We start from the raw sequence: 23400 nt of genomic DNA, 5'->3' as shown, positions 1-23400 counted from the left end.
TCACATATATTTTCATCATGTCCTACAGTTTACAAAGCACTTTCAAACAGATCATTTCAGTTTGAGAATATTCCCATGATATTGAAAAAGCAGATAATGTTATTACTATTTTACAGTGGAGGAAAGCAAGGTTCACAAAAGGTAGAAATTTATCCAAGGTATGTGGCTAGCTACTGGGATAGTTATAATTTGAACCCAAGTCATTTAAAATTCAACACATCTTTCTAATTCCTAGTATTTTCTGAGTAAGCCTTTCCAAATAAGTGGATTTTCAAAGTCATTAAAATCTCTCCCTACAGCTCCAAAGCCTTTGTTTTAGTTTTGGATATATATGTATTGGTTTCACTTTTGAATAGAGATCTTGCTGAAAGCTATTATATACAGAACTATTTTCCCTTAAAGAATACCTGAAAGATAATTAAGTTAATGACTCAAGCAGTAACTGTGAACTCCTTTTAAAAGCAATCATGCCCTTTGGGGATACTGAAGTGTTTGGCCTTAGCTGGCTGTGGCCCTAAATTGCTTTTTACTTTTCTTAATTTCCAGCTTTGTTTTTACCAGGTTTTTTACTTCTTTTTCACAACCAGGATTTTTTTATGTTTTTATTTTTTAATCTTGCTTCTAGCAGCCCCCTACTCCACCTCACATTTGCAGCTTTTATTTGCTAGAGGCTGGATAAGACAGATAAGTAAACTTATTACAACTGTTTCTAAAATAAAAATTTAAGGCTCTGTGAAAGGGTTTGGCTTGAGGTCTCATTTTGCTTCCTTTTAATTCTCAGCTGGGTTCTAAACAGGCAAGGCTAATGACTCTTAGGATAAGTGAAGCACTGAAGAAGCTCCATTATCTTTCTGTAAGAATGGGCTTGCCCTCTGGTTTAATTTCTATTGAATACATATCTATCTTGTTACCCTTATTAGCTTAGGACAGGGCTCCAAGCATAATAGTTAGTTAAACCCACACAATTGACAGTGTAAGCTATGTTTTCTATGGCTGGGGAGCAGTGTAGCAAATTTGTTACTAAAAGTCCCAGTAAACTTGAGCCAAGGGATTCTCTAAAAATATACAAGGTCTGTCCAGAAAAAGTCCAGCCATTATTAATATAATGAGAATGGTTTTGACAACATTGATGTAACCTGGCAGCCAAGGAGAGTGGACTGGAATGCACATGTGTGAACACTGATGTCTTCACTGTACTAGTCAGTGGGGGTTGTAGACCCCATTGAGTGATCACTGTATTGTGTGGCCATCCCATTCAAAATGACTGAGTGCATAGAGTAACAAATCTGTATCAAATTCTGTGTTAAGCTTGAACATTCTTCTACAAACTAGATGATTCAGAAGGCTGCAGCTATGGGCAACTGGTGATTGGCAACTTCACAACTCACCCACTCATGCATCACGTCTCGTGCACAGTTTTTTGGTGCAACATCAAATCACCAGGTGACTCATCAAATCACCAGGTGACTCAGGCCTTCTACAGCCCAGATTTGGTCCACTGTGAGTTCTAGCTTTTCCCCAAACTATGATCACCTCTGAAAGGGAAAAGATTTCAGACTGTAGATGAGATTTGGGAAAATACAATGGGGCAGCTGATGGAGCATGGGAGAGAACTGTATGAGATCCTAGCATGCTTACTTGGAAGGGGACTGAGGCATCATTTTGCAATGTACAATGTTTCTTCTATCTTGTGTCTTCTTCAATAAATGTCTCTATTTTGCCTCTGAATGGATGGATACTTTCTGGACAGGCCTGTATATGTTTCCTTACAACTTCTGATTTTTACCCAAGTCTCATATATGAAGATAATTATTCTGCACATTTATTACCTAGAAGACCTATGTTGCTTACTATGCCTGCTTGGCACAGACCATTAATGTCTGTCATTTAGAAAGTGCTTATTAAATGTATGGAGAATATGAATAAATACTTCTAATAATCTTAGAATATAGGAAACTAGGCTTCAGAGAAGTCAAGTGTTTTCCCAAAGGCCATATAGCTAGGAAGTTACAGAGCTTGAATTTGAACTTGTGTCTGACTGGATTCAGAATTAACTTTCTTTTCATTGTATCACACTGATTTAAAAAGTCATGACCAGCTAGACTCATTTCCTTTCATATAGGGTTCCTACAAATGAAGATCAAGTGAATGCTCTAATTGTTGTATAATGTATATATGTATTGTTCCCAGAGGTCAAGATGAGGTCATATGGGCTGAGATAGGTTTGATTAACAATTGGTCACTGTCATCCAGGAGGGACATTTCCAATGGTTGGGTGAAGATGTAGCAGGCTTAGTTACAAAACCTCTGTATGAGGAGCAGAGATAGCTAGTACCATGTACAAAGACATCAAAATGTTTTTTTTAAAATATTTTCATTTTTATTTTTATTTATATTTTTTTAAGATTTTATTTATTTATTTATTTTTTAGAGAGGGAAGGGAGGGAGAAAGAGAGAGAGAGAAACATCAATGTGTGGTTGCTGGGGGCTGTGGCCTGCAACCCAGGCATGTGCCCTGACTAGGAATTGAACCTGCGATGCTTTGGTTTGCAGCCTGCTCTCAATCCACTGAGCTATGCCAGCCAGGGCTTCAAAATGTTTTTTAAAGCTTGAAAATATAAAAGGAAGGGAAGAAAATAATAAAATAGAAAATAAGAGCAAATGTAGAACTACTTAGAATATGAAAATTAACTGTGTAAGTGAAGGCAATAGTTTCTATTTAAAAGACTTGAGAGGTGTTAACTGACTCTAAGAGCATGTAAGTTGACAGTGCCTTATAATTATCACTAAAAAAATATCTGTAGGACAGACTAACAAAAGTAGAATAATAAGGGAGATTCCCCTACTTTACCATCTAAGTTATATGAGGACAGGACCACTACTATCTTACTACTGTGTTCCTGGCACAACTGGATGAGAACACAAAAAGGTATAGTGCTTGCTCAATAAAAAATTTACTGAATGTGTACATAAATGAATGAACAAATGGTTCCCCTGATGTCATCTGAGCATTGAATGTTGTACACTTGTGGATTCTAAAGATGGTGAATGGCTTACTGAAAGATATGCATATAAGAAGAAATTATGGCACAAATAATTTCAAAGAGTTTATCATAGTATTGGTAAAACATATTTGAGGCAATATAATGTCCATTAATAGGACAATGGAAAAATAAAATTACATTAAAATAGTAGATTATGTGGTCATTAATAAAAATAATAGAACTCTATAAATACTGCCATCAAACAATTTATAAATTTTATTTGTAAATTTAAAAAGGAAGATGTGCCCTAGCTGGCATAGTTCAGTGGATTGAGAATAGGCTGTGAACCAGAGTCACTGGTTAGATTCCCAGTCAGGGCACATGCCTGGGTTGCTGGTCAGGTCCCCAGTGGGGCCATGTGAGAGGCAACCATACATTGATGTGTCTCTCCCTCTCTTTCTCTCTTCCCCTCTCTCTAAAAATAAATAAATGAAATCTTTTTTTTTAAAAAAAAAGGAAATTGCACACAGCACAATGTGAAGGAACCCCCACAAAACTGGAATTATCTCTTGGTGGGCAGGACCCTTGTAGGATAGGTTTCCCCAGCTAGGTGGCTTCTAGGAACTCATCTGTCTCAGTGTACTAGCTGGTGTTATTGTGAGAAACTGTGTTTAGCTTCAGTGAATTTTTTTGAAGACTCAAACCATTTGCCCATTTCATGATGGGTGATCTATGAGCTCACCTGCCCACCACACCACACTGAATGTTCAGCAGCTTTTGACCAAAAGTGGTATGACCCCATCCCCCAACCTCCCTATTCACACAATCTTGCCCTGAGTGACTTTTCTGTTAGTTTGTTTCCCCAAATGAAAAAAAGTCCTTAAAGGGAAACATTTTGCTGATGTGGAAGAGATGAAACAAAAAACGGCAAAAGAACTAAAAGGCTTTAAAAATCGATGAGTTCAAAAACTGTTTTGAGCAGTGGAAAAAACATCTTGATAGGTGTATTGCATCAAACAGTATTTTGAAGGCAACTAAAGTTTAAACATGCAAGAAAAAATATACAATCTTTTATAAATAAATTCTGGAGCTCTTTGTATATATGCATATATGCATATTGCACATATATGCATTTTTAAAACCCTACAAATATTTATACATTTTCATTTGTACCCATATCCATGTGAATGCAGAGAAAGAAGTCTTCTAGACATATATGTATCCATACACGTGCACATACACACCCTACACTGATACTATACTGATAACAGGAGTTACCTCTGGGGACAGTGCTGAGACTGAACGAGGATCTAAAGTCTTCTTTTCTTAAATATTTTTACAACAAGAAAATATTCATGTATTATGTATGTCCTTGCTTTAAGTAAGGCAATCAGAAACTTGATGTGTAAAATTGTTTAGGAAACTCTGGATATTTACATAGAAAGGGGAAGATTTTAGTGCGATAGTTTTTCTCAAATATTAAAGGCCTGTAATGAATATAAAAAATATAAAATTTGCTACATTTTCTTCTTTTAAAATATCATTGCAGCCAGAGAAAACTCAGTCGTAAGGTATTATATTATGAATAAATGTCCTACCCAGCATAGAAGGAAGGAAGAAGAAAGCCTTGTGTCAGACATTAAAGATCTGTGGAGCTCTTCTATGGATGGAGATCAGATAATCAGAGGGATTCTTTAGCTCTATGAGTCTATGTTTCTGACTCCCACCAGGCTTAGAAGCTCAATCCCAATTTGTCTCCATTTTTTAAAATTTACTTTAAGAAAGAGGGGAAGAAAGAGAGAAAGAGAAGGAAAGAAACATCCATATGTGAGAGATGTATCAGTCAGTTGCTTCTCACTCACCCCCAACTGGGGACTCAACCCCAACTGGGCCCTCAACCTAGGCATGTGCCCTGACCAGGAATCAAACCTTTAGGTTTGTAGGCTGGTGCTCAATTCACTGAGCCACACTAGCCAGGACTGTCTCCATTGTTTATAAACAATAAAGTCATAGTGATATCAAGTGTCATTGTATACCCCGAACCACATTGTTTCTATTTAAATGGTCAAATGTGTCAGCCCCAGGAATGCCACATTTCTCCCTAAGGAGCCTGTTTCTGGCTTCAACAAGAAGTTTGCTGCTGAACTGCCAACCTCAAAGAGTTTAGAAAAGTGGCTTGGTCAGAGTACTGTGCAGACCCTGGATCCATATAGAATAGGTCCTAGCTCCCAGCAACCATTGAGCAAACAACTGAGCTGCCTCAGCTAACAGCTCCTGAGTGTTAGCCAGAAGTGGCGGGGTTGGAAAATATTTACCTGAGCTAACTGGATGGAGCCCACTGCACACTCTGTTTGCATAAACTCAACAAGCTCATCTTCCTGGGAAAGGAGGTGAGTGTCGATCACTGGCTGAGAGAAAGACAACAGGGAGTAGAACAGCATGAAGAACAGAAGACCCTACAAAGCAAAGAGATGGGCACCCAGAATGAAGGGAGGGTGGGTAGGCGGATAGGTTTATTTCAATTACCCATTAATCCATTTGTTTAGGAAACACTGATTGAATGTGTACTCTGTGCCAGGCACTGCTGTACTATAATACTAAAATATGGATTCTTTCCTCTAGTATTTCACAGTCTGCTGGGGGAGGCAGACACACACACAGCAGAAACCAGTCAAGGTGAAGAAGGTGGAGGGATGGTCCTAGATAGCTACCTGGAAAATATGACATTGGAGCAGAATTTGCATAGACAGGAAGATGGGGAGTAGGAGTAAGGGTGGGAATGGAGGCTGGCACCAGGGCTCATTCAAAACAGAATTAAGACACAGCTATCTATTCTTCTGTTCCTTCCTACCTTCAGATGCCTCCCTCATTTCAAAGAGAATTTTCATTGCTTCTTACAAGCACCCAGATGGTGCTTGAAAGTTGTTAGGACCTGGGAAAGATGGGACCCGGAGGCTTTTTGTGAAGTTGGACCCCCCAAATCCTGTTCCCTTAAAGGTCTGCCTGAGCAGGATGGGGCAGCCCACCTTAAGAATGCTGGAACTTTGCCAAGTTCCTAATTTCTAGGCAAAGTCCCACATCCCAGGTCATGTCACCTTGCTTTATGCCAGAAAAATGCCAGTCCCTCCCAGTCCCCTGGGCAAGGACAGACTCTGGTGAGTGCCCCACTAGCCAGGAAGCTGCCTTCTGTGCTGCTGGGCTTAGTACAAGAAGCATCAAATCCTTAGAAAGGAAGCTGGTCCTGATTCAGACCAGAGAAGACAGAACTAGACTCCTTGCCTTTGAGCAGCTGACTGCCTCCCCCTCCAGGCAGAGTGTTATCAACCCTTTCTGGCCCAATGTCTCTTGCCCTAACAACTTGATTGTCCCTCTTATCTCAACCTTGATCTGGGCACAGAAGTACTCCACCACTGGCCCCTGCAGGAATCAACACTCACCCATACTGACCGGATGTTAATCTTTCCAGGCTTCAGTTTACAGTTATACAAGTGGCCCACAAAACCCACTTCCAAGCCCTCAGATGAGCCCATCTATAGGGTTGGGCTAAAATTTTTAAACATCCTTGTTAGGAATAACCTACTCTCTTTGAGAAGATAGCATCAGAGGGGAAAAACAAATTAATATATATAACTCACTTTAAGTAAAATGTATTGAAGATCTTTGGCTCTAAATGGCCATAAAAGGCATTTTTCCCCCTTTGAAAACATTCAGTCTAATATTCCTTTAAAAAGTAGGCTCTCATGGTAAAGAAAAATAAAATTTAGCTTACAAAACTTTGACTTAAGTGCAATATTTCTAAAACTGGAGCCAGGCTGATATGAAATAGAGTAGCCAGAATCAATATTTGTGTGATAGCAATCATAACTCATGTTGATTGAGCATTCACTATGTCCCAAATACTTTACATTAAAGACCTCATTTAATTCCCTAAGAACACTACAAGGTTGATTCTATTATTTCTCCCCAATATACAGAGGCAGAAATGGAGGCTTGGACAGGGTGAGAGACAAGGTTACACAGCTCCTGTTGGTAGAGCCAAATTCAAATCCAGGTCTGTGAAATGCCAAAGCTGGACTTCTGACCACTACAGTGTCATCTGCAAGCCTAAAATGAAGGACACTCTGTAGCAGTCCACACCAATGAAGTCTGTGGAGAAAATATTAGAAGATGCCCACCCTGAGGAAGGGATGCTAAAAAAGAAAAGCAAAACAGGATGTGAACCAAGGATACTTGAGGTATGGGGGCCAAGGGGCTTTTAGTGGCCACACAGGAGAGACAGAGGGGCAACTTGACACTTGATCTAGACACAAGGAGAAGAGGTCCAGGGGACTACAAGTTGTGGTGGTAAGGGCAGCTGGAATTAGTAGAATGAGTTGAATTTGGAAGCAACAGACCAGCAATGAATATAGTGCCTATTATCAAGTAGGCATTGAATAAAGATAATTTGAATAAGTCTCAGCTCTGCTACTTAATTCAAGTCACTTTACCATGTTGAGCCTGAGTTCCTTTATGTTTCAAATGAGAATAATAACATACATTTTACACAGTTATTGTGACAGGAAAACTCTGTTTGCTTAATGAAGTCCCTCAGAAAGGGACATGAAATGAGAAGTGATCTGGTTCACAAAGGGAGCACATAGAAATAGTTCCTGAGCCCTAAGAGGACCTCCAAAGCCACTCTTGGGCTTGACTTTCCTGAGGTGGAAAAAGTGTATTTTCAGAAGCAGCTGTGATTCTGGGAGAAATAGAATCTCCTGGTTATTAGAGTTGCCTTGACAGCCCTCAGACTAAGGGTTGCTGGGGCGGGGGGGGGGGGGCAAAGAGAAAGCCAGGTTCCACCCCCTGCCCTGTAGGCATGCACACAGGAAAACACTCCTCCTTGCACCCTTCTCACGCACAGGCCTAGGGAGGTGCTTTGCATGTGGCCAGGGGAACCCTCTGGGTGGGAACTCTTCTTCACCCCACCCTTTCTTTACCTGGCAATCTTCCCTGAGTCTGCAGATACTATCTCTACCAACCCAGCAGGCAAGCCCCAGCTGTGAAAGGTCCGCAGGAGTCAGTATGGGTGAGAGGGCTCTGGAAACGTGGAATAGTACCTGTACAAATGTCAAATGGGGGGCTTTGAATAACTTAGGTCATGTCTCATTTGCAAGAGGGTGCTGTCTCTGAAAAGCAACTTGGTACAGTGCAGTAAGACAGGCCTGTTGTATATCTGGGCTCCACTTTGGGTAAGTTACTTAACCTCTCTGGGCTATATAGTTTCCCCAGTTACATAATGGGAATAATAATGCTTACCTCACCAGGCTGTCATAAGGACTAAGTAATATCAAATAAGACATGACTTTATGTAAAGTGTCTGGCTCATCCCATCATCCTTTGAATCCTGGCTCTAAGCAAGTCCCTTGACTTTTCCCAGCCTCAGTTTTCTTTTCTATAAAATGATGATTATAAAAGCCCCTGCTTGAATAATGGCCTACAAAGTTGTCAAAAGAGACTTTGCAGATGTGATTAAGGTTAAGAACAGTGAGATGGGGAGATTATTCTGAATTATTCAGGTGAGCTCAATCTAATCGCATGAGTCATTAAAAATGAAGTCTTTCTTTTCTGGATGTCATTAGAAAGAGGTGACAACAGAAGGGTCATTAAGGCAGGCAAGAAAATGGACTCTCCTGAGCCCTAGAAGAAGAAGGCAGCCCTGCTGACACTGATTTTACCCCAGAAGACCCATGTCTGACTTCTGACCTCCAGAACTGTAAGACAATAAATTTATATTGTTAAATAACCAAAAATATAAACAAACAAACTACTGCTCAGGGTTATGGTAAAGTGCAAATGATATACTGCTTGTTAAGGACTCAGCCCACCCAGAGCCTGTTAAAGTAAAGGTATTAATTCTTCTGGATTGTCTGGGGCCAAATCCAGCTTCCCCTTCAAGATCCCTGCTCCAGATCCTGCATGAGAGGGGGAAGAGTTGGTCTTGTTGTTAGTCTCACCAAAGGCAACTTCTGAAATCTCCAAGGAAAAATCCACTTTGGATTTTCAAAGAATCAAGGGCAGGATTCAGACACTTTCCTCTTCCACTTGCATTCTCACTGCTCTCTACCCCACACCTGAGCAGAGAGAAACATTTCATCTGTATTCCTTGTCTAGATGTATCCAGGGCCTTGTGCAAATGCTGAAGTCTGAATGAACTAAGCTTCAGATCCAGTGCCCCAGAGGGGTTTTGTGGTGCTATCTCGGGGTTGTCTGGTAAATCAGGGTTTACTAGGGACAGGTCTCTGGAGAACCTACAGCTCTTTCTGTTCCTATCTGCTCCTTACTCTCCTGCTCTCAATAGGGCTCAGTCCACCTTGTACTGGAGCTGTTGCCCTGTCCACAAACAAGTAGCAGTTGACATCTGAGCCTCAGGTCAAAGAACCAAGAATGGCTGGCAAAGAAAGACAAATTCCCAGCTCTCCAAAAGCAAAGATACTTATCAACTGCTTCCCACCCAAGCTTGTGGGGGTGGGGAGGCTTAAATTGACACATCGTGGATCTCCAAAAAAATTACCTTTCTAGTAGCATCTGCAGCCCATTTAAACTGGTGCAAGCACAGCTCAGCAGCCACACAGAGAGAGGAAAGGAAGACAAAATTAAGGGTTCTCATTCATCAGATAATAATAGGAGCTAATATTTATTGATTGATTACTGTATATCAGAGACTATTCTAAATTATATATCTTAACTATAATTAATCCTTACAACATGCCTAGGAAGTAGACACAACACAGGCAGAATTAATAAGTACAATTATTATTATATTATTTAACTACAGTGGGGAAATTACTTTTGAGAAGGGGAGGGTATTTAATCTCACCAATCATCTCCTGACTGAAAATTCTGTTATGTCTATCCAGTTACTCACCAAGCTTATTTCCTGTGGAGCCAGCACTGGTTTACATACTCCTTGTTCCAACATCTTGAGGAACTTTTCAGACCTGTATCCCTCTTTGGATAGCAATTAAATTCTCTGAGGGCAGAGGCTATGTGTGTTATTTCTGGGGGGCCCTTCCCAGTGCTGGGGGAGCTCCATTTTCCATTGATTTGTATTTCTATGTGCAACATCTTGTTCTCTGCCTCCTGGTAGAAGTGACCTATCTCCCTGGGTCTAGGTTACCTCACCTGTGCTTACTGGGGGTGACAGCAAGCCAGGAAATAATTTCTGAAATTTGTGGGGTGGTTATTTTGGCTGTCTTAATAATTAGGAGGCACTATTTGCATTTACTCAGCAAAGGGCAGGCATTCTGGACATCCTGCAATGTAGAAGACCATATAAAGTAAAAAACACTTGCTCATGTCCCACACAACTTTCATATGACTTTCCAGTGTATCACCAGACATTTGTGCCACTAAATAGCCTGCCTATAATCACATGAGCATAGAACCCAATTCCATTTTTATGCAAGCACAAAGTATCTTTTGTACACTTTTAACATACACTGACTTTTTTCAAGAATGGCATTTTCTGTGTAAATTGAAAAAATATTACATTTTATTTTGTTAGAGGTTTACCAAGAGTTGTTTAACATTTTGGAAAATTATGGATTTTGAACTGCCAAATAACATATTAGTCAGTCTGTATTTGTGTCTGTCTCATTTATATAGGTGTAAGCATCCTACTATCTTGTTAAACCTTTGAGGGTGCCTAAGGACTTACTTGCTGAAATACATGTTATTTCATTTAAAATTATTTTTCATTCTCTTTTTATGCAAATTAGAGTATCTCACTGATTTTTATTTGTTTTCTCTAAATTTTATTCTAGGATATTAAAGGTGTTTTCCAGAATCCTTGTTACAAGGGACATTGGATCTGATAAGGCTAAAAACCATGTTTTTTTAAATTGTTGTTCAATTATAGTTATCCCACTTTTTCCCGCATTGCTCTCTCTTGTCCCATGGATTTAGAAGGAAGGGGGTATGTATGGCTTGGCTCCTTCTGGGGTCTGCCTGTTGGCTAGATGGGTACTTTAATGTCTGCTTTCCACCAGCTGTATCTGTGTCTGGTGGATTAATTTAATTCTAGAGTGAGGTCTTTGAAAGCCCATTATGGATTTACATCAAAATCATATTCTCACTGCAGCTCTATCTGTGAGGCTCCTGTACCTATTTTTCAACTGTGTATGGTACTGGGGAGGAGGAAAAAAGGATGAATAATATATATTCACATTCTAAAACACAACTCTATTGCTTAGGGTTAAGCAAAGTGTGGTTTGCTAGCTCCTCATCCTTCTCTCTCTCTTAGCCTGCCTGTTCCCTCAGTAATTCTGCCTCTACCTGTAAGTATGGGTCCAGGAACTGGATCCTGCAGCAAAGGTAAACAAGCCTCAGAGGACCCAGAGTCTCATGTCCTTAATTCTCATCCTCCAATGTCTTCTACAGGGATGTCTCAGGGCTTCCCTCTGGGTTTTTAAACCCACCATCCAGATCTATTCACCTGCCTGGCTTTCTTACACCCACTGAATGAGCCCCATGGACATTATCGTAGCACAGAGGTCCTCCCTGTTCTTCACAGCCTTTACTGTATTTTCTTCCCACTGGATGGGTGTTCCTGTGAGCAGGGACTGTGTTCTACTCCCCTCTGACTCTTCACTAAGCAGCTAAGTACATATTTGTGGAAATAATGGCAAATGCAATTAGTTAATACCTTCACTTGCCCTCTCCTACTCAGCTGCTCTGGTGTGGCTCTCTGAGGCTTTTAGGGGGAGAGGGGCTGGAGGAGGGAGCTTACTATGCTATCACTACAGACCCTCACCAGCCAGCTTGAGGGTCTGACCCATCTCCCCAGTGTCTCCCTGGAAAAGCCTCACCATCGTTTTGAATCCTTAGAGAACTTTCCTTAGGCTCAATTTTGTTGATTTTAGACATGCCCCATTAAGCCAATTAAACATCACCAAGCAATAAACACCAGGAGCAGCCAGAGAACCATAATAGTTCACTTTCTTTTTTTAAATGAAGAAAAATCTCATCTGATCTACAGCTAAATGCTATGTAGGAGCATACTGGTGCTACTGCTCTGGACTAGCTGGCATGAGGTCCAGAGAGAGGCACAGGATGTGAGATATTGATATACTGGTGCAGGTGAACTGAGAATGCTACCAAGCTCAGGACTGAGAGAAAAACCATAGACACTGATTCTCAACTTTGGGGCAGGAACTTCTTGAATAAGGGCACCTGCCAACTTGCTTCAGACTCTCTTCTGGCCTCAGATACTTTTGGGCAGTCTTCTAGCAAGATGGCATCCAAAACATAGCTGGAAACATTGTTCTGATCATGGCCCTGGAAGATGAGGAGTTCAAAACAGTGTGAGGCTCCCCAGGTGTTCACCTGTCATCATGGATTCTCCAAGACCCTTTAAATCAATTCTAACCCTCAGTGTCCTTCTGAAGTTAGCTTTTGGCCCAGGAAATGAAAGTGGAAAAACTCTCTGACAAGGAGAGCTGGCCCTCAGGCTCCTGAATTCACCAAAAGGGCACTCAGCCCTACCTTCCCTGCAGAGGAACCCTTCTCCTCTTCTAAGCTAAACCTTTCAGTGAGCCTGCCCTCTGTCCATTTCTCTCTTTTCTGCATCTCCTATCTCTCTTCCCAGGTCCACACTATCAGTCTCCCTTATCTCCAAAAGGCTTTTCTTCACACTGTCTCATTTCAGGTCAACACGTCCACCCCTTTGTCACACCATTCCTTGGAAGGGAAGATATTGTCTCCATCATTTCCTTAACCTCTATTTACCCCTCAACTACAGCAACCTGGCATTTGCTGGCACCACAGGCACTGGGATAAGGCAATCACTATTTCCTTCATTGCTTAACCATAGCTCATTTTCAGGTTTTGGTGTCTACAGAATCTTTGCATGCTCTGACACTGTTGGCTATCCTCACCTTCATGAAAATCTCCCCTTTGTGAGTGTGGTTTTACCCCCATCCCTCTCACAATTCCATCTTAGTCTCATCTATAGGCACTAAGTCCTCAGCCTGTCCCTTATGCCTGCCTTCTCCTCTGGATCTGCCCTTGGTCCTCATCCCATCCTGCACATGCTCCCTAGGTGACCTTACTTCCTCTCATCTCTTCAACTAACACGGTTCAATGGTGACTCCCAACTCTGCATTCTGACTTGTCTCCTGGACTGTAGATCCAAATTTTTCACCATGTATTATGTGCTTATAGCCTATTATCTGTCAATCCTCCTCCCTCAGTCATCTGGACAAATTTGTTCTATCTCCTGGTCTGTTGATTGCTGGTTGCAGTACTACTAATGCTCAGCATCTCAAGCTAGGAATCTAAGAATCATGCTGGACCTTTCTCTCTCCTCTGCTGCTCATGTCTGACCTATTGCCAAAATCCTTTTGATCTTATACCAGAAATATCTCTCAAATATGGGTCTCTCCATGCTTACTGGTACAGTAATAATAACAGCAAATACTTATATAGTATACAGGGTGGTGCAAAAGTAGGTTTACAGTTGTACAGTTATATATGGAAAATAATACAATAATTAATAAATAATAAGATAAGAATAAACTCTGTTTCACCTACTCACAACTGTAAACCTACCTTTGCTCACTGTGTTTGTGTTCTAGATACTTCTCTAAGAGGTACACACACACACATGCTCTACTCACTCACTCATTTGACCCTTGCAATAACCCTGTGAGATAGGTATCATTATCCTCTCCATTTTATAGATGAAGAGAACAAGGGACAAAAAAGTTGAAGAACTTGCCCAAGATCACACAGTCAGGTAGTGCAAAACAGAGAATTCAAACCCAGGCAGTCTGGCTCTGTGTTGGCATGCTTAATGTCTTTGCTATAATCTCTTTCCTTATCATTGCCTACTTCTTCCTACTACAACAGCATTCCATCAGGCCTCTCTTTCATTCATCCTTCCCTCTCTTCACCCACACCCCCTACTAATGAGTTTCCATTAAATGAAACTAGTCATGCTTGAAAATGCCCACTACTTGAAAATGCTCCTCCTGCCCACAAGATAAAATTCTTTGCTGGGCATTCAAAGTTCTTCATAATCTTGTCCAACCCACAGCTCCAGCATCATCTTCCATCACCTCATCCCGTGGTGATCTTCTCAGTTCCCCTGAAGCCATGCCCTCTTACAATAGTGAGCCTTCACACATGCCATCTCCTACACCTGACATATTCTTTCTGTCCCTCTCTGTCAGTCGTATCCCCTACTTTTCTGTTGTAATCCACTTCAGATGTCTTCTCTTCAATGATATTGTCAGACAGTATCCCAAAGCTCTGCAATGTTACATCTGTCACAGCATTCGCTGCACAGTATTACAATTTATCTTCTTACAGATGGCACCCTCTTTCTAGAGTTTAGGAGTAACTAGATAGTCACAGAATGAAAGGTTGGCCTCAGGTCCAGCCTGCTGGGTCTTTCTGCCTCTGTCCCTAAATTTCAAATGATTCTTTTCACTAGATTACATGAGAGCACAAAGGCTGAAAAAAAATTCCATAATACATATTTCCCTCACTTTCTATGCCTCAGAGTGAAGAAATGGGCACTCTCTTCCTCATTTCTCTTTAATTAAAGAAAATGAAGGGAAAGTGAAAGTCAAACCAACCAGTAGAATATGACATGACAAAAATGATGGGACCATGATACACAGACTGCTGGGGCCTTAGACATTATTGCATATAAACTTATTCATTTTATTCTTGAGCAAACTGAGGCACAGAAAAATAAAGGTGGCAACTAGAAAGGGGCAGGAAGAGCATTGACACTCAAGATTTCTGACTTCTGATCTGGCTTTATTTTACTGTCTATACACTTTTTTTAATCTTTCCTAGAAACTGGTAGTGGCCTTGCTTCTACAACCCCCAATTATCCCCACACAGGCTCAGTCTGCTTTCTTGGGACCAGGAAATTAACAGGCTCAAGTTGAAACTGCCTGATGAGCCAACATCCTTTGCTTATGCAACTTCAGGACTGCATTATACCCAGCACCTGGCTGCAACTTCCAATTGTACCAACTAGCTTGGGGCCTTACAACTGGAGCTTCATCAAGGGCAGTGGCTCATCTTTTGCTTGCCTGTGTCTGCTAACACCTTCTCTGTATTACACACAAAGGTTGTTCCTACATAACCACTCTTTCTTCTTCTTCCCACTCCCTCTACCTCCCATTTCCTCCCAGTTAGTCATGATGAGGTCACACTCACACTCTGGCTCCCAGGCCTCTCCCTAAAGATGGTGTGTATGTACAGGGAGTGGAGAGTTGAGAGACTATAGAGGAAAATTCATCAAGGCATCATGGGAAAAATGGGCTTTGGAGTGAAAGACATGTGGATTCAATTCTTGACTCTGCCAACTGGCCAATTGTGTGACCTTCAACAAATTACTTAATCTCTCAAATATTTCAGCAAAAAAGGGTGAGCTCTCTGGAAAGCAGTTTCCTTACCTATATAATTAGGGTAGTAACACTTGGTTTATGGTGAGAATTAATTAGATAAAGTACCAAAAGCATCCCACACAGAGCCTGGTGATCCACAAAATGTTGTTTTTGTCAGTGCAGTGGCCTGAGAAATCCTGGGTGCCTACCTGTAGGTTTGCAGGTGAGCTAGTAAGGATGAGATCATGTGGATGTCAGTATCTGATGGCATCTAAGGTATGAAATGAGAAGGAGCAAGAAGGAACCTTAGGGAGGGTGTGGATATGTGTGAACAGAGAAGAGCTCCAGTATCAGTGTGTAAATAAGTATGGCATGGCTGAGCCTTTCTTTCCCCCAAATCCCCCTCTCTTTAAAGAAAAAGCTATGTCTGTTCTTGTCAGTAACAAGAAATCAAAAAACCCTTCTCAGGGAAGGGAAGGAATGACCCATTCCAGAAGGCTCATTCAAGTAAAGCAAATTCAAGAGAGGCCAGATCCTGGCAAAAGCCAGAAAACTTTCTCCCAGTTGGTGGAGACCAAACCCCTCTGCCACAAAATTTAATTAATATAAAATATGTTTAAAGGGTCAGTGATCTCTCTGTTGGCTGCCCCCAGCCTTGTCCTAAGTGCAAGGGTTTCTCAAGCTTCAGAAAGATTACACAGGCAGCCAAACCTACTGAGCCTGTGAAGTGGGCACCTCTGGGTTGAGTTAGTGGGGCCATATTTGGCATGGGATGGGCTCCTCCCTTGTTCAGGGGTCTGGAACTTGGATCCTTAGCCTGCAGAGAAGAAATCACAGGCACAGGCCCCATCCCAACCTGTTTAGGACTCTCCTTCAGGACACAGAATCCTTGGGAATCCACCTCCATCTTCCTGTCTTTGAAGCAAATCTGGCCCAATTACCCTTAGATAAGAATCTTTCCCATATTTAAAGACCATGAGTGAGAAGCTGATTCTAATAGTCTCCCTCCCTTGGTAGCTGTTCCCGTGTTTAACAAGCCAATTGGCTACAAGTACCTCCTCATAGCCAGCCTACATCACTCCTTAACTGAAGCTTATCTCTGTTTTAGTGTTGAGTGAAGAGGGAGAGTAGTTGGTCTCCATTTGTTAGCAAACCCCCAATGAACAAAATTGCAGAAGTTGCCTGTATAAGAGTTTTGGCTTAGTACTCAAGTTTATTCCTCTCTCTTATTGTGAAGGATGCATCCTGCATTAACAAACCTTTAGAAAATGTTAATAGTGACATCAAATTACTCTACAGATAAAGGAGAAAAGCATGTCTGAATTTCATCTCCAGCTTCCCTTTCCCCCAACCCAGACTTCCATCTAAACCTGGCCTCAGAATTTCAGAATGGGAAGGAACCCTAGTGGTTAGCCAATTCACCACCACTCTAAGACTATCTTCCCTTCCCCATGGCTATTTCCCTCTCCAGTCTACTTTGCTCTGCCTGGCAAACTTGTACTCATCTTTCAGAGCTAGACACAAATATTACCTCTTCCATGAAGCCTCCCCTGAGATCCCAGGAATAATTAACTGTTCCCATTTCTGTTTGATGCCATGCTTTTAACATACCTCTAGGTAGCATGAATAAAGCTTCACTATAAATATTCATTGAAGATGTAATGGGGTGCAGAGTGGGGTGGGGGTCTCCCAAAATATTCCCTACAACCCATGGTTGGGGATAGGGAAGGGGATGATACAGTGGTTAAGATACTTTTCATAATAATAGCTAGCTGATAGTTGTGCTGCTACCCTGGGTAAACGGTCTATGTGACTTTCAGACCTTATAGTGACTCATGCCATAGCTGGGGGAACTTATACAGCACTTGTGTGAGAGGCCGGGAGGCAGCAGTTCTCACTTGTCACTGGGTACTCTTTCCCTGACTAAAGTTGGTAGCCGAAAGAAGGTGAAAGATAGGGGGGAACTGGCAAAAGTAGCTCATTGTAGGAAGGGCCAGATATGAGGCCACATAGGAAGCTCTGAATCAGCATTTAAAATCAGGGCAGGATGAAAGAGAAGGAGCTGGACTGCCATGAGGGCTGAGAGAGTAGGTAGCAACCATGAGGAAGGAGCCATGATGTAGGGGGATTTTGCCATGATGTCTGAGAGAGGAAGCAGTAAGCAGCTATGCAGTTTGTAGTCAGGATTCTGCTATGAGGGCTGGTGTTTAACGTAGAAGCCATGCTGGCCAGAAGTCAGGAAAGGGTATAAGAAGAGGCATGATGGAGCTGTGTGGGGACCTGGCAAAGCTGATGGAGCTGTGTAGGATCCTGTCAAACTAAGCATAGATTAGTGGGAGATGCCTGAAATGCTGAACTGCGGCTGGGAATGCTGAGACTATAGAATTTTACTTCTCTAATGGATGTACAGAGAAGCCACTTTCTTGGGGCATGTGTCTTCCTGGAATCCACTTTGATTCAGTGTAATATGGCACATGTTTTTCTGGACTACTACATGAAGGCTGAGGACAACATGTCAGATCCAGAAGGAGAGACCTGCTGTGAGAAGATGATGACTCTGAAACCCATAAATTCAGATTCTGGGTGGGAGGGAAAACTGTGGGTACAGTCAGCTTAAGAAGAAATAAGGATATGGGGAACTTTTGAGCATGTTTTTGACTTATAGCCTTATGGGGAGCAAGGGAAGTGTTGGGCCTCGTGGGAGAACAGAGCTCCAAGCAGGAGTGCTCCCAGCACAGCCAAGGTTGAAATTCTGTAAACAAAAACCCATTTCCTTCAACACTAATTGTTGGGTCATGCATCAATGCGACATGTGGATGGGCCCCAGTTTGTTTGTCTATAAAGACTCTCTCCCACCCTTTATAGCTCCCTCCCTCCCTCCCTTTCCTTCTCATTCTCCTTTTGTCTCTATTCATACCAGTATTTTGTCTCTACTTCATACCAGACTGTGAGCTTCTCCAGGGCAGAAAACATGTCTTAATTTCCTTTGCATTTCCACACATGACGTAGCACATTTTTCCACCAACTGTACCCCAAATTTACAAAATAAATTAATTCTTTTTTTATAGCAGTTGCTTTTTTAAAAAAAGATTTTATTTATTTATTTCTAGAGAGGGAGGGGAGGAAGAGAGAGAGAGAGAGAGAGAGAGAAACATCAATGTACGGTTGCTGGGGGTCATGACCTGCAACCCAGGTATTTACCCTGACTGGGAATCAAACCTGAGACACTTTGGTTTGCAGCCCACACTCAATCCACTGAGCTACGCCAGCCAGGGCTAAAATAAATTAATTCTTAAGCTGAGAAAATTCAGACCAAATATATTAAGTGACTTCACCAAAGTTATATAGCTGGTTAGTGGCAGAAACAGGACCAAAACCGGGGCTTCTGATTTTATATCTATTTCTCACCTCTCTGATTCTCTTTAAGGTCCTCCATTATTGCTTTTTGCTTGTCTCCACCTTACTATTCCTCCTTTCAACAAACATTCACACCTTCTGCTTCTGACATAGTATCCTGTCCCATCCCTCTCCTCCAAGTATGCCATCAGCCTCTGAGCCTAAGAGAAAATTCCTCTCTTTCCTCTTTCTCCTTCTTTCTACACATCCACATTTATCCATGCTGCCAACCACCCAGCACTGCCTTACCCTACCCAAAGCCCTCCCTGATTAACTCCAACCTACCTAACTCAATTTTCTTCAAAGGAACAAAGCTTGTGCCTACATTGTCCCACTGAGCTGAGTCACTCTCTCCTTTCTGAGCTTGTTTTGTTCTGTTTCCTCTGTTTTGTCCACTACCTTCTTCCTGTAAATCAGGAGTCCCATGAAGAATCCAGGCACTCCATATTTTGTGCCTCCATAAATTCCTCTACACTCAGTCAGAGCATATAAATATACTTGTCCAAGATACAACTCAGGTTGAGCTTTGACAGGAAAATAGTTGTTGTCTTAGATTTTGAACACATCTGGCATGCAGTCAGTTCTAAACTAGTACTACATTTGTCAGTACTCTTTTGAGGGCAAAGTGAAAAGCAGACCCAGACATTGAACTGTGGGTTGAAAAGGGTTTAGAGGCAAAAGCCCTTTAAAGGCCCCTCCCAATCCTCAAATATACAAGTCTCTGAATAAACTCCCTCAAACTTTGCTTCATCTTCTTTGTTTCTCTCACACCTGACATAGTACAGATGACCCCCAAAATTTATAGAATAAAGGTTTTGCTCTGAAAGTCCTTACCTGCCTGTTGAAATCTAGGCTGTTTCGATCATTTCCTGGAAGAGATAAAAGAAATATTAGTTGCTAGCAGGATTAGAAGACTGAAGTTTAGAGGAAAAATAGAATGTTAAGAGAAGTTTGTCTTTATTTTGAAACAGAATACTTGCTTTCCCTATGACCAGGACCCTTCTGCTTATCCTGTTTCCTAAAAAGGTTTTGGAAAATATCCTCCAGAAAGGTGGATAACCAGGGAAGGCATAGACTGACTGGCCTAATGTCACAAAGAGCCAACTGGAATTAGAACTTGCCATTCCAGAGTGTGGGTTCTGTGGCACTCCCTAGACAGTAGCTATTACAGTTGCTTTCATGTATAAGCAAGGAATGACCAGCCATGCATCTTAAAGGAATTGCCATAAAGTAAGAAGTCCTCCCATATCCTAACCCTCCAGGGATAATGACATCTAAGCCATGCTAGGTAGACAGGTGTCAGTCCTGTTTCTTCTGACCTCCTAACTTTCATTTCTTGTCTCTTCCTCTTTTTTCCTTTTACAATAAAAGTTTGGCTGAAAGAGTAAATGTATGGTTAATAAAGAAAACTTGTGGTACAGAAAAAGTACATGGTAGCAGAAAAATCACTTTGCTGAAAGGCAACTGTAATTAATATTTTTATATATTTTATAGTAGTTTTTATGCTTTTTTCCCTCACTGATAAATACTACTGTGCATTGATGATTACCATGGTTTTTCTAGGGAGCATCACAAATATTCTCCTATACTATTAAGGAGCATTAAAACTATTTTCCTATGCTAGCAAACATTTTTAATGGCTACCTAATATTCCATTCGGTGTGCATACATACCATGATTTGCTTAAACATACAACTATTATTTGGGAAATTATTTCCATTCATTGCTGGGATAAAGTTTTCTATTCATATAGATTTCTAGGGCAGTAGTGGTCAAACAACATTTCTTTGGGCCCCATGAATTGCTGGCTTTATAAACCCAAGGAAAATGACTATTCCCAGATAAGAAAAAGCTAAAGGATTTCACCACTACCAAATGTTAATGGGATTTTTTAAGAAGAAAAACATGGTAAAAATGATAGCATAGGTAAACATGGCTCACCCCCTCACACAACCACATCAAAATTACAAATAAAATATAGAATGACCAACACTCAGAACCAACAGAAATCAAGTTGAATGGAAATCTAACAACAACAGAATTAAAGAACCACACCCATCCAGACTGGTAGGAAGGGTGGAAACACAGAAAGGGCTGGTCCCACATCCATGTATGGTGCATAAAAATTGGGGAGGGGTATTCCAGGAGAAAGACCCAGCTCCACACCAGGACCCCCAGCCCACACTTTCAGCACCAGGAAGATAAGTCCCCACAACTTCTGCCTGCAAAAACCAGTGGGGATTGAGTTAGTGGAAGAAAGTTCTGGAGTCCCAAGCTCCAGAAGTTTCCCCCTGGAGAACCCACATACAGACTTACACATACTCACTCACTCTGAACTCTAGCACCTGGGTAGCAGCCTGAAAGGTACCAATGGAACTGAAGGAACTGAAGCTCCAGAAGGAACTGAAGTGTCTAGCATAAAGGCAGGATTTAGGGGACAGCTTTCTCTCAGGCAGAATGGTGAGCAAACAAGGCCATTGTCCCTTTTCTAGACCTCCCCACAAAGAGCCACAACACCAGTAGGTAGGCGTCATATCTGAGACTCCATCAACCACCAGGCTAACACTGTTTGCCCTTCTCTGGAGATCTCCTGAGACTCTGTCCTACCCAATTCATAGGCTCACCCAAACTGTTAACTGTGACTTTTCCATATGAATGGCTGGATTTGGCTCATACTTCACAACTTCCACATTCCTTTCACAAAAGCAACAGAAAACCTCAGTAAGCCCCTAGCTCCCATACATTTTGTTAATGGGTCCCAGGCACCTTCAGCAGTCAGCCTAGATTAACAGCTTTTCTTTGTTGGGGAGTCTCCAAGCCCAGCACAAGTAGCAGTCAGCTGAAGATTACTTTATAGCTCAAGCATAGTGGCCCTGGGGAGAACACAGGCTGGTCCTTACTTTGGCCTGCATCACCCAGGCAACCCCACAGTTTGAGCACCCAGTGGACAGAATAGACCATGTTGGAACAGCACTACCTTTCCCCTGCACAGCTACCTCCATGGAGGGTGGAGGTTGGTGGTCAGTGGTCACAGCCAGTCCTTGCAGCTGACTGACCTGGACAAATCTCTCCCATTGACCTGGCAACAGCAATTAAGGCTCAACTACAAAAGGAGAATGTACACAACACACATGAAGGGCACACCTTGAGTACTCAACTTGGATGATATGAGAGGCTGTGCCACAAGACCCTATAGGACACCTACTATATTAGGCCACACTACCAAGAGAGGGAGTCATAGCAGTTCTACCTAATACATAGAAAAAAACACAGGTAATCTGTCAAAATGAGGAGACAAAGAAACATGGCTCAGATAAAAGAATAGATCAAAACACCAGGAAAAGAACTAAATATAAATATATCAGATGCAGAGTTCAAAACACTGATGATAAAGATGCCCAGGGAACTTAGTGAGGACCTCAGAAGAATAAAAAAGATCCAGTCAGAAATGAGGGATACACTAATTGAAAATAAGAACAATTTATAGGGAAACAACAATAGAGTGGATAAAGTTAAGAATCATATGAATGATTTGGAACATAAGGAAGCAAAAACAACTGATCAGAACAACAAGAAGAAAAGAGAATATAAAAAAATGAGGATAGTGCAAGCAGCCTCTGGGATAACTTCAAGCATTTCAACATTCACATCAAAGAAGTGCCAGAAGGAGAAAATAGGGAGCAAGAAATGGGAAATTAGAAATCTATTTGAAAAAATAATGAAATAAAACTTCCCTAATTTGGTGAAGGAAATAGACATGCAAGTCTAGGAAGCACAGAAAGTCCCAAAGAAGATGAAAGCAAAGAGGCCCACTCCAAGGCATATCATAATTAAAATGCCAAAGGTTAGAGATAAAGAGAGAATCTTAAATCAGCAAGAGAAAAGCAGTTAGTTACTTACAGAGGAGTTCCTATAAGATTGTCATCTGATTTCCCAAAAGAATCTTTGCAGGCTAGAAGGGATTGGCAAGAAATATTCAAAGTCATGAAAAGCAGGGACCTATAGCCAAGATTGCTCTATCCAGCAAAGCTACCATTTAGAATTGAAGGACAGATAAAGTGCTTCCCAGACAAGAAAAATACTAAAGGAGCTCATCATCACAAACCATTGTTATATGAAATGTTAAATGAACTTATTTAAGAAAAAGAAGAAAGTTAAAACTATGAACAATAACATGGCAATGAAATGGATATATAGATCTATCAACAATTGAAACTAAAAAACAAACAAAGGAAACAAGAAGAACAGAGACAGAATCATGGATATGGAGAGTGCTTTGATGGTTGCCATATGGGAGGGGATGTGTGGGAGAATGGGTGAAGAGGTGAAGGGATTAAGAAGTACAAATTGGTAGTTACAGAATAGCCATGGGAATGTAAAATAAAGTATAGGAAATGGAGTATCCAAAGAACCTATCTGCATGACCCATGGACATGAAGAACAGTGTAGGGATTGCCTGAGGGAGTGTGGGTGCTGGATAGAAGGGGGCAAAAGGGGAAAAACTGAGAAAACTGTAACAGCATAATCAAGAAAATACAATTAAAAAGAAATACATAAAACTAAAAATATGAATAATAAAATGGCAGTAAGTACATACCTATCAATAATTACTTTAAATGTAAGTAAAATAAGTGTTC

At 41.3% G+C, this 23400-nt stretch overlaps 1 protein-coding gene across 4 annotated transcripts in view; it reads right to left on the bottom strand.

Moving 5' to 3' along the window:
• Positions 1 to 23400, bottom strand: part of POU2F3 (POU class 2 homeobox 3) — a 105399-nt gene that overhangs the window by 32521 nt on the left and 49478 nt on the right. For 3 of the 4 annotated variants that reach the window (XM_045839030.1, XM_045839038.1, XM_045839022.1), the window contains one exon: positions 19598 to 19632. In XM_045839030.1, the coding sequence (XP_045694986.1) occupies positions 19598 to 19632 (35 nt within the window). Of the gene's footprint in view, positions 1 to 7960; positions 8081 to 19597; positions 19633 to 23400 lie in introns of all 4 variants that reach the window. The other variant, XM_045839015.1, reaches the window with a different exon arrangement.

Source organism: Phyllostomus hastatus, unplaced genomic scaffold, assembly GCF_019186645.2.
Source record: "Phyllostomus hastatus isolate PE091 unplaced genomic scaffold, TTU_PhHast_1.1 phas_contig_113, whole genome shotgun sequence".
NCBI lineage: Eukaryota > Metazoa > Chordata > Mammalia > Chiroptera > Phyllostomidae > Phyllostomus > Phyllostomus hastatus.
Note: the sequence above shows the minus strand (reverse complement) of the source record. Positions and strands in the feature narration are given on the sequence as shown.